This window comes from Myotis daubentonii, chromosome 1, assembly GCF_963259705.1.
Source record: "Myotis daubentonii chromosome 1, mMyoDau2.1, whole genome shotgun sequence".
Lineage (NCBI taxonomy): Eukaryota > Metazoa > Chordata > Mammalia > Chiroptera > Vespertilionidae > Myotis > Myotis daubentonii.
Window position 1 is genome coordinate 204,052,443 of NC_081840.1, and position 11,892 is coordinate 204,064,334.

At 42.8% G+C, this 11,892-nt stretch overlaps 1 protein-coding gene across 1 annotated transcript; it reads left to right on the forward strand.

Moving 5' to 3' along the window:
• Nucleotides 1–979: 979 nt before the first annotated feature.
• Nucleotides 980–8,457, forward strand: COMMD8 (COMM domain containing 8). Its single transcript, XM_059671932.1, has 5 exons — nt 980–1,110; nt 4,837–4,992; nt 5,591–5,743; nt 6,328–6,483; nt 7,568–8,457. Exons 1-5 carry the CDS (start codon nt 1,045–1,047, stop codon nt 7,586–7,588), a joined length of 552 nt encoding a protein of 183 aa, XP_059527915.1. The 5' UTR covers nt 980–1,044; the 3' UTR covers nt 7,589–8,457.
• The last annotated feature ends 3,435 nt before the right edge of the window (nt 8,458–11,892 follow it).

Below are 11,892 nucleotides of genomic sequence, written 5' to 3' on the forward strand. Positions count from 1 at the left end.
AATTAAAGGAATAACGAGAGAAATACAGAAAAGCTGTTTGGGTTTTAGGGTTAGTCCAATGTTGAGTGTGGCTCTAGAATCTGATTGATTTTAACATCAGGCTGTGCCTCTTAGCTCAGGTAAGTGACTTCTAGGATTGACAGATAAAAACAGGACACCGAGTTAAATTTGTATTTGAGATAAACAACAATACATTTTTGGTATGTGTGGCCCATGCAATCATTATGGCACACTTATAACAAAATGTTATCTTGTTATAATATTTTAAGAAGTTAAAATATAATTTGTTGCTTATACATTTTTGGTATAAGTGTGCCCCATGCAATCATTATGGCACACTTATAACAATTATCCATTGATTATCTGAAATTTCTTATTTAACTGGGCACCTGTGCATTTTACTTGCTTAAATATGACATCCCTAGTGGGTCCTGGCCCCGTAGCTCAGTTGGTTAGAGTGTGGTCCCATAAGCCAAGGTTGCAGGTTCTATCCCCAGTCAGGGCACATACAAGAAACAACCAATGAATGCACAAATAAGTGGAACAACAAAGCTCTCTCTCTCTCTCTCTCTCTCTCTCTCTCTCTTCCTGCCTCTCTCTCTCTCAAATCAATAAATAAAATTTAAAAAAAATGACAACCATAGTGACTTCTCTCTTATCTGTTACTAGGAAATGGGATAATCTTGCCCATATTAAACCCTTAATTCACCTTCCAAATCAGGATACTTTAGTAAGAGATATATATCAAATCTCCAGGACAAATGGGCCCGGTGCAATCCAAATATGGCTTTCTAAAGAGTGCAGAAAGAGTTCAGTAAGACTCTCAATGAAGGTGAAAACTGCTTTGAGAGATTTGCAAATTTACCTTCAAAGTAATCAAACAACTGTGCTTAAGCAGTGCGGCAGCAGGCAGAAAAGGCTGGGCTGCGACTCTGCGCACGCGCACCAGAGCGCCCACAGCCCCGCCGGGCCCCGCCCACCGGGGTCACGCGGGGGAGGAGCGGCCTGGTTTTGTCACGTGACCCGGACTCGGCTCGCCCAGGGATGGAGTCCGAGGAGGGGACGCCGCTGTGGCGGCTGCAGAAGCTTCCCGCCGAGCGGGGCCCGCAGGTGAGGGGTCAGGCCCGTCCACCCGAGACGCGTTCGCGGGCTGGGCTCGCGGCCCAGGGAAGGGAGGGTCAGGGGCGGGATTTCGGGGGGCCGGCCCCCTGTTCCTCCGGGGAAGCGGTGGAGGCTGAGACTTGGGGCGCCACCCCCTCGCCGTGGCCGAGTTGCTTCTCGGGGCTTTGCGCGCAGACTCCGCCGGGCCGGCCGCACCCTCACCCCCCGGGGGCGGGGGCGGGGGCGGGAGGGAGGCCCATTGCTCCCTGGGGAGGCCCGTTGCTCCCTGGGGTGGCCAGTTGCTGCTCCCCGTGGATGCCCGTTGCTCCCTGTGGAGGCCAGTTGCTCCCTGGGGTGGCCCGTTGCTCCCTGGGGTGGCCCGGGATCCAGTGACCCCGGGGGGTGCGGAGCTGACACCTAATCTGTGAAAGCTTACCTCGTGGACCCGTGGTTTGCAGCTTCTCACCTAAGTTTGTTTATTTCATTCATTCATTCATTCATTCATTCATTCATTCATTCAACATATACCTCCCAAACGCTGCCTGGCTCTAGGCACAGTGCTAAGTGCCTGGGTTACCGTGGTGACCGGGAGAAGCATACCTGGGCCCCTTGAGGGAGCAGGAAAAAAATGGGTAAGTGCTGCCAATGACTGGGCGACTGGACTAGGTAGGGTGTTCCAGGGCGGCCTTTCCCGCTGGAGCCTAGAGGACATGCAGGCTGGCACCTCCAGCCTAAGCAGAAAGCCTCACCCATTTGTTCACCCAGCTGTTCCTGACGCCTGCCCCTCGCTGAGTGCCCGGGGGTAAGGCCAAATGGTGACTGAGACCCAGTCTGTGCCCCGGAGAGCTTGCTGTCTAGGAAGGAAACCTGGAGTTATCCAGTCATGCGTTTGCGGGAGGGATAGCAACCCAGATTTGAAGGGGCAGGGGAAGGTTTTCAAAGCAGGAGCGTCTAGATTTATTTCTAGGTTCAGTCCTGAAGGATGAGTAGGAACCAGACAGGCTAGCGGGCGGGGGAATGTTTCAGACAGAGGAATAGCAGCTACAGAGGCTGGAGGACGGAAGTCCCCCCACCCCGCCACCCCCCCACCCCCGGCCCAGGGGGGCTTTGAGGACCTGCTGTAATTCTTAGAGGCTGAAATGCAGAGTGAGAAGCAGAGGAGGGTAGCGAAGGCAGGTGAGCAGGAGGCAGAGGCTGGAGTCTGTGCCGTGCTCCTGTGTTTAGCCTTACCACCCAAGGCACTGGCATTTTGAAGTATTGCTTAGGGCAGCAGCAAAACTTTAGTGAGTTTGAAAGATGAGAGAAATGTGGAGACAGTATATATAACGGTATGTTGACTGTGAACTGTGAAAGGAAGAAAGCCCAGTGGTTGATATAACAGGAAAATCTGACTGAGAAGTAGGGCTTTCCCCCCCTTGAACTTTCAAGCAAAAAACTTAGCGCCCCAAGTATTAGACCTGAAGGAAATTTGCTGACTGTGACAGAAAGCAATATATGCGATATGGAGCTTCAGCATTAGCTTTGGGAGCTGTGGTTCTGTTTGCCTACTGACCGCAGTCCACGACTGACACTTGGTGCTGTAATTAATATGTTAATATGTTTACTCCCACCCTCTCCGTTCCCCTACAGTTCAGGCCTTGTGTGAAGTCTTCCTTGAACACAACTTCTTAGCTGGTCCTCTTGCCTCTGGTCTCTCTCCTACTCTGAACTCCTTCAGGGTGGATGCTTGTTTTATATCTCCAATTCTTGAGACTTGTGTCTGGCTCAAAGTGGTTCTTAAATCGGTGTTTGTTGAGGACAATAATCAATTAATGCACATTAAACTCAGCGTTATCATTGGGACAGTCGTCTGGATACCAGTGGTGGGCAGCTTTGCAAAAGTCCCTATTCTGTTCCTTTCACTGTGGGTGAAGGGTGGGCATGGGTGCTTAACCTACATACGGTGATAGAGGGGTGTGTGGCAAGTACCTTTTATAAGTTCCAGAGTTTGGCCTGCCTTTTATCTCTGTTCCATTTTATAGTGGGGAGAGTGTGGTGGTGGGGTGGGGGTGGGGGGGTGCAGTGAATAGAAGGGATGAAATTACTTAATTCCTGCCAGGATAAACAACAATAACAAAATCTTCTTAACCCTTTCCTTTGATTTTACAAATGAAGAAATTCATATGGCGCATTAGCCAGCTTTTGGAAGTGGGGTCACCAGTCGCTCATCTCTGTTCTGATATGTGTGGCATCATAGAGAAATTATTCCTTAAAATGGAGTCAGTATGATCCAGGGGGAAAGAGTTGAAAGACTTGCTGCTAAAATGCATTTCCAAGTTGTTTGGGTTGAAATACTCTTCGTATAAGACATAAATAGCCCTGACCAGTTTGGCTCAGTGGATAGAGCATCGGCCTGCGAACTGAAAGGTCCCAGGTTCGATTCCGGTCGGGGGCATGTACCTGGGTTGCGGGCACATACCCAGTGCGGGGTGTGCAGGAGGCAGCTGATCGATGTTTCTAACTCTCTATCCCTCTCCCTTCCTCTCTGTAAAAAAATCAATAAAATATTAGAAAGAAAAAAAAAAGACATAAATAGCCTCCGAGGAAGAATACCATGTTAATCATTTGCCTAGAATAGTGCAGACATTGTAGGTACTCAGTTAACATGTTAAAGGCATGGAACATTAGTAGTAGTAGTAACAATAGTGATACTAATAATGATGATGATAATGGCTAGCAATGTTTAAGCGTCTTGTATAAGCCAGCAATGTGGCAAGTGATTTGCATGTATTCTTATTTAATCCTTACAAAATTTCGAGGATATGGATATTGTCCTCTTTTATACATGAGAAAACAGAAGCACGGAACTTTTAAATAACTTGACAAAACTAGTTAAGTAGTACAACTAATATTCAGACTAGCCAGTTTCATTCCAAAATTTACAGTCTTAATTACTGTGTTCAGTTACGTACGTGTTAGGATTTCCATTGCTGATATTAAAGTAGCATAGAGAAAAAGGAGTGCAAAAAAGGAAAAGATAGGTACTGAGGGCTTTCTTGGATGGACCGAAAGAAGTAAGTATGAATGCTGTGAAAAATGGAGGCAAGGGAAAATGAAGTTGTAGATCTACAGTAAAAGACTTTGCCCTAAGAGTTAAACACTTTTTGTTGTTGTAATTGGTATAAATACAATGTCTAAGGAATCCCAAAATGAATCCTTTATACTCACCATCTTCCTTTCAGTAACATTGGAAAAACACCAGTGTATCTGTATAACTTTTTAGCTTCTGAACATGGACAAAATGATACTTGTGTGTGTGAAGTTCTAACTTTTAATTAATAAAATAATGTTAAAAGTAGGTACACTTCACCTGGCTGGTGTTGCTCAGGGGTTAGAGTGTTGGCCCTCACACCCAAAGGGTCACGGTTTTGATTCCCTGTAAGGGCACATAAACCATTGCGGTGCATGCGGGAAGCAACTAATCAGTGTGTCTCTCACATAGATATTTCTCTCTCTCTCTCTTTCTCTGCTCCTTCCTCCCTCCCTTTCACTCTCTCTAAAAATCAATGGAAAAGATACCTTGCGTGAAGATTAACAAAAGTAAATAAATAAATAGTTACATTTCAACCTCAGCTGCTCTAGCAGATGATATGAACTTCTTTCAACAAGAGAAGTTCATTTTTGCTGTAAGAGAGATAAATCTGTTGTTTTATAATTTTACTCATAATTAACATTTATTTTGTTTTTACTCTCTAGCTTCTTCACAAAATAATTGATGGCATTTGTGGCCGAACTTATCCTCTCTACCAGGATTATCAAAGTGTTTGGGATTCCACAGAATGGATGCATGTTCTGGAAGATATTACCAAATTTTTCAAAGCTGTAGTGGGCAAAAAATTATCTGATGAAGAGGTAACTGTACTCTAAATTCCTATATGTTATAATAAATAATAAATAGTATTCAGATTTTTTATTAAGTTGGTCTTTAGGACACTATATAATACAAGGGCCATCATAAGTAGCCAACAAGAAAAACCTCCTTATTGTGAGTAAGTAGGAAATCTGATTGTGGAAGTTCTGGGTTTTTGTAGTTTTATTTTGTTTGTTTATATTTTTTAAGTTGTGAAACATTTAAATGTCATAGAAGAAAACTGAAAGTTAAGTAGCTGACACCTACATTCCCATACCACAGTTACACAGTTGTTAACATTTTGATATATTAATATAACTATACCAGCTTTTTTTGGTAGTCTCCAGATGTAATCACTTTCATGCTCTTCATCAGTCAACCCTTTTCCTTTACTTTCTGTTTTGCAAAAATTTGTTAAAACCTAGTTTTCTGGTTATGCATTCTCATCTTATTCTTTTCATAGTGAGGGAAGTATCTCTTTTTTCCTCATTTACTACCATCTTAAAGTGTATGTGAAAGGAGAGTGGAACTATGGGTTTACATTTTAGTTGGAGAGGTCCTTTCACTTATTTTATAACCATTTATTGTTTATGTTCATAGATATCTCAGCAATTGAATCAGTTGAATTCGTCTCATCAGGAAACTATCATGAAATGCTTGAAAAGTAGAAAAGATGAAATTAAGCAGACTCTGTTAAACGAAATAGTTGATATTTCCTCTGCACAGCTACAGGATTTTGATTGGCAGTTAAAGGTGAGAATCTGTTTATTTAGGAGTATGGTTTTATTTCAGTTTTTGAATAGGAAGAAATGTTTATTTTTTATAGTACACATCTAAAATTTCATTTTGAGAATGCAATGTTCCATAAAGATATCAAAGATAATTAAAATTATATCTTTTGTATTAACTGGACATCAGTATATTATGAATATCCAAACCAGGTGTAATAACTTTACAATGATAAATTTCATTAACTGGGGCTGTAAATCATTACATGTTTCAAATAGTGCAGCTATATGTATATATTTAACATATATTTCGGGCTGGAATTTTCTAGACCTTATAGTCTTTCCAGTATTGGTAAATGTGCTTCTACCTCCAAGGAAAATCTGTAATGTGTTGTTAAAACAGCATTTAAAAACATTTTTCAAGTAGAGTCATAAAGAATAGTTTTCATATCTTAGATCCATTGGATGCTACTTCTTCCACCTTTCCCTGTACTGGACAGCGAATGGGAGTACTTTTTTTTATAAAATGTGTTGTTCATAAGCTCTGATGCATATTTAACATAGGCCTGTTTAATATCTATTAATTACTGTTTTCCTCATTTTAACCAGCTTGCACTTTCCAGTGACAAGATTGCAACATTACAAATGCCACTTTTAAACCTTCATCTAGATGTAAAAGAAAATGGTGAAGTCAAACCATATTCTATCGAAATGAGTAAAGAAGAGCTACAGAACCTAATAAATTCCTTGGAAGCAGCTAATAAGGTATTTGCTTTAATTTTGTTTTGTGGTTTAAATGTTTAAGTTTTGATAGATACCAATAGAGTCATGTAAGAAAAAACTCAGTTTGCTGTTAATATTTATTTTCTTCCTGACATTTTATGTCAAGCACAGAAAATACTTTATGTTATGTACATGGTATCTTTAGATTTAGACATTAACCTAATTATAACTTGTAATTTTAATTACTTTGGAGCATAATTTATCAAGTAGTTATTTTCGAGAGAATAATAGTGCCGTTCTAACAGCTAGATTTGTTTTGCTCCAGTGCACATTAATGATAAAAATTAATTTTTTTACCTTGGGAATATGATATTAGTTAATTCTGAAGAGCTTTTATGATTTAAAATAGCATGATCTTGAAGAAAAGAGTGTCTTATTTAACTGGACAAATAATAGAAAATTGCTTTAACTATAGGAGACAAAAAAATGCCTTATAGTTAAGACAAAATCCAGTTGAGACAAGATAGAACTAATGAATGACAGTGACTAACAGCTTTACATTTACAAAGGAAGGGCTAAATAACAGTAACCATTCCCAGTGTTCAATTAATGAGAAAAAGAATATTTAAATTGTAGAAACTGCTGCTGTGAGGAAGAAATAAAAATAATTATCTTTGTTATGTATGTTCCCTTCATTATTGCTCAGCATTTTCTCTAGTGATCAATCTCAGTGATTAAAGTCAGTTTTTCTTACCAATTTCTTGCCACTAACCAATCTTCTTGTGTCTGTCTTTTTTTAAACCCTGGTATACTTCAGCTTCCCTTCATACTCTGCTGTTATTCAGCCGTTTTGGTGCCTTGATGACTGGTCCACCTGCCCAGTCACCAAACTGGTACTGGCTTGCCTTTGAACGGGGCTGAAGGTCTGTGGGGTGTGTGGTAGAGCCTGGTATAAACGTGAAATGATTCTGAACCATGGACCTGGCAGGCCTGCGCCATCACTTACTGAGCAGTGTGTTTGTTTTCAGTTCTTGAGGCACTTCACAGACTATAAAGCATCTCGTACAGCAGATGTTGGCATCGTTCTGGTATAAACTGATTCTCCCCTTTCCTCTTTGTTTTTAAGGTCATTCGGCAGTTCAAATAACTGGAAATGATGAATACCAGCATTATCAGATTCCACTGTTACAACTGATATGACAGGGAAGACTGTGTTCAGAAAACCTGCAATATACTATTATGCCACGCTGAGAAAGCAGCCGTGTTGAGATGACAAAGATAAAAATTTATCAAGTTCCCTAAAGAACAGGAAATTACATGGTTGACAGGAAATGCATTAAAAAATTAAAGATAAAAAGCTATAGTAGCAGTTTATATTTTCATAATGACTGTTCTGCTTCATTTATTAAATATTTGACAGATCTTTATAGATACTGATTTTTACTGAAATCTAAAAATAGGCTCTAAAGTAATGTTAACATACAAAGCACAAATAAGCTTGAATCTTGCTAAAAGAAGTATGTGAATATCAAAGATGTGTATTATGGATATATATATGACTAATTTGTGATATTTTAAAAATAACTTTTAAAGACTATAAGCTATAAATAACTCAGGAGATTCCATATCTTACTCATACTTCAAAGGAAAGATAAAATGTAAGAATGCTTAGAGAAAGAAGCTCTTCAGACGAATAAGAAAAAACTGTGTCTGTGGACAATTTTGAGTTTATGAATTCTATAAACTAAAATCTTACACTAGAACATAGGAAAAATGCAATAACACTGCTACTCTTGTATTTCTACGTCTGGGAGAGCATGAGCTGATAAAAAGAATATATGTCATTGTATAGTTTATATATTACTATTCAAATAGGTAAAATTATGTCCATTTTTTATAAACTCAATATTGAATTTAACAGTTTTGGATGTTAACTTTCTTGGCAAACAGATCATTTTTAATTTCAGTTAAGTTTAAAGATAAGCATTCTGAACAAATAAAAACAATTTTATTTTATTGTATTGCTTTATTTCAAATTACTTTCTACATAGTGCAATAATACATAATTAATTGGTACCTGCTATTTGTAAGTTTTATAGCTCATGAGAGCATCAGGCTATTATTTGAGGTGTCCAGAGCAATTATTGCTATTCTCATTATATATAGATGAGGGTAGACTTAGAGAGGTTAATACATATCGGAGTGTAATCTAGATGGTGCTCTCAAAATGTATCTTAGACTTCTGCCAGTCAGCTATTTATAGGTTAACTAGAGGCCCGGTGCATGGATTTGTGCACCGGTGGGGTCCCTCACCTGGCCTGCAGGGATCAGGCTGAAACCAGCTCTTTGACATCCCCTGAGGGGTCCCAGATTGCGAGAGGCTCATTTTTGGGTGACGTACCCCGGGATCGGGCTCTCTCCTCTCTGGTTCCGGGTGCATCACCCAAGAACCGCCACTGCCAAGTGACCGCAGCTAGGCAGCTCCTGTGTTGAGCATCTGCCCCCTGGTGGTCAGTGTGCAGCTGGTCACTTAGGCTTTTATATATATACTAGGGGCCCGGTGCACGAAATTCGTGCACTGGGTGTGTGTGTGTGGGGGGAGTGTCCCTCAGCCCAGCCTGCCCCCTCTCACATACTGGGAGCCCTCAGGCATAGACCCCCATCACCCTCCAATCGCAGGATCGGCCCCTTGCCCAGGCCGGACGCCTCTGGCCTAGGCATCCGGCCCGGGCAGCGGGGACCTGCAGTGGCAGCGGGGGGGTGCCGCGATCACGCGGGCTCCGCCCCTGCCCAGGCCTAACACCTCTGGCCTAGGCGTCTGGCCCAGGCAGCGGGGACCTGCAGCTGCAGCGGCCCCGCGATCGTGGGCTTCGCTTTAGGCCCAGGCAAGGGACCCCTAGCTCCTGGGACTGCCAGCTTCGACCGTGCCCAGCTCCCATCGCTGGCTCCACCCCTACTTCCTGCTATCACTGGCCAGGGCAGAAAAGGCACCTGATTCTCCGATCATGGCTGGGGGGCAGGGCAAAGGCGGCCCTAGGGCCGCCTTTGCCCTGCCCCCCAGCTCTTAGCTCCCCCCTGGGTTTCCGATCACTGTCAGTGGCAGGTGGCTTCTTCGTGCTTTCCCTTTCGCCTCCCTGCATTGTGCCTACATATGCAAATTAACCGCCATCTTGTTGGCAGTTAACTGCCAATCTTAGTTGGCAGTTAATTTGCATATAGCCCTGATTAGCCAATGAAAAGGGTATCGTCGTACGCCAATTACCATTTTTCTCTTTTATTAGTGTAGACTAGTAGACTAGAGGCTCAGTGCACAAAATTCCTCTGCTGGTTGGGTCCCTAGTGGCTGCCGGCTGCTGGCCGGGGCCTCCCTTTCCTCCCCTAGCCAGCCCCACCCCCTGGTCGAACTCCCTGTTGAGGGGATAATTTGCATACTATGCTTTTATTATATAGACTAGAGGCCCAGTGCACGAAAATTCATGCACTGGGGGGGGGGTGGGTCCCCTCAGTCCAGCCTGCCCCCTCTCATAGTCCAGGAACCCTCAAGGGATGTCCTACTGATGGAGCGGGCCTAAGCCACAGTCTGGCCTCCCTCTGCGGGAGGTGACCAGACTGATCAGGGGAAGACGCTGCCCCCATCACCCCGCTGCTGCTGCCGCTGCTTCCCATAGCAGCTGCCAAGGTGTTTTCATCAACACAGACTCCAGTCCCTTCACGAAAAAATTATAACTTTAGGCATTTTCAAGATGTCTCTTTCATAGGATATGACCTTTTTTTTTTATCCTCTCCTGAGGATATTTTTCCATTGATTTTTAGAGAGTGTGGGAGAGAGAGGGAAAGACAGAGAGAAACATCAATGTGAGAGGGACAGTTCAATTGGTTGCCTCCTGTATGAGCCCTGACCTGGGCTCCGGCCAGGGAGGAGCCTGCAACCTAGGTACATGCCCTTGACCAGAATTGAACCCGGACCCTGCGGTCTGCAGGCCAAGGCTCTATCCACTGAGCGTAACCGGCTAGGGCAGGATATGACATTTCTTAGCCCCTCTAGCAGCGGACCTTCATTTTTTCCTCCAGGAGTGAGGTGGAAAAACCCTAGATCACCTTCTTGGAGTGGTGTACTAGGAGCTTAGACAATGAGCGGTCAGAAAAGGTGTTTCCTGTGCAGCTCACATGCAGAGGTGGGACTGCTCGTGCACTGTGGCTGGCAGGCCCTCTTCTCTCCAGTCCTGCGCCATCCGTGGCTTGCCTCACCACACACATAATCCCCTCCTGCCCACCTGCACGTGCAGCCTCCTGCTGAGCGGTCATGACGTTACGACATCCTGGACAATTTGCATATTACCTCTTTATATATATATATATGCTTATAGATGACCTGGTGCCAGAATGTTCATCAATATACTTTCTTCACTGGGAAATTTTGGTTATGAAAAAATACATATCAGCTGAACTAAACAGTGTACTTAGGGAGGTAGTTGATTGATCTTGTGCAAGTTCCTCATGTCATTATTGAAAGTCCTGAATTTCCACCCTCCATACAGAACTTCCTCTCTGAGAAGGAAAAAAATCTTGGTCTACTTAGTACCACATTATCACTACATTAGCATATTGAAATGCTTTATTGAAATCTGACTGATATACTATAAACTGCACATATACCATCTGACAAGTTTTGATGTATGTACACCCAGGAGAGTATCACCTCAATCAAGGTGGTGAACATATCAGTCACTCCTGAAAGTGTTGTAATCCCTGTTCCTGTGCCCTTTCCCCCCACTCAGAGAACTGCTGATCTACTTCCTGTCATGAACGACTCCAATTTATTCACATTTTCAAGGGTTTAATATAAACAAAATCATGCAGTTGATACTGTCTGTGTGTGATCAGCTCCTTTCAGCATTATTTTGAGCTCATCCATGTTGTTGCATATAGCAATAGTTCACTCCTTATTGTCAACTATTCTGCTGTAAAAGTCTACCAAGATTTGTTTCTCTACCTATTAATGTATATTTTGGTTGTTTAATATACATATATATACATATAAAATTCTTATACATGTCCTTCTATGGACACTAGAGGCCCAGTGCATGAAATTTGTGCATGGGTAGGGTCCCTAGCGGTTGCCAGCCTTGGCCTGGCACCACCCACTCACCTGCTCCACCATCCCGCCATGGTCCTGCTCTTGTCGGGGGCCCATCATATTCCACACCACCCCCTGGTGGTCAGCGCACGTCTAACTCCTGGTCAGTCGAACTCCTGCCTGGGGGACAATTTGCATATTAGCCTTTTATTATGTAGGATAAGCTTTCCTATGAATACTTAGGAACAAAATGACTGGACTGTGGTAGGTTTATGTTTTCAAGAAGCTGCTAAACTATTTTCCAAAGTGATTTAACCATTTTACATTCCATACCAAAATCTATGAAAATTCCTTCTCCACATCCTTACCAACAC

Excerpts from the sequence above, each read along its gene's own strand:
- COMMD8 (XM_059671932.1), top strand. The coding sequence starts at position 1,045 with ATGGAGTCCGAGGAGGGGACGCCGCTGTGGCGGCTGCAGAAGCTTCCC. Across the intron at positions 4,993-5,590 it reads AAAAATTATCTGATGAAGAG|ATATCTCAGCAATTGAATCA; the intron begins GTAACTGTACTC and ends TTATGTTCATAG. Across the intron at positions 6,484-7,567 it reads CCTTGGAAGCAGCTAATAAG|GTCATTCGGCAGTTCAAATA; the intron begins GTATTTGCTTTA and ends TTTGTTTTTAAG.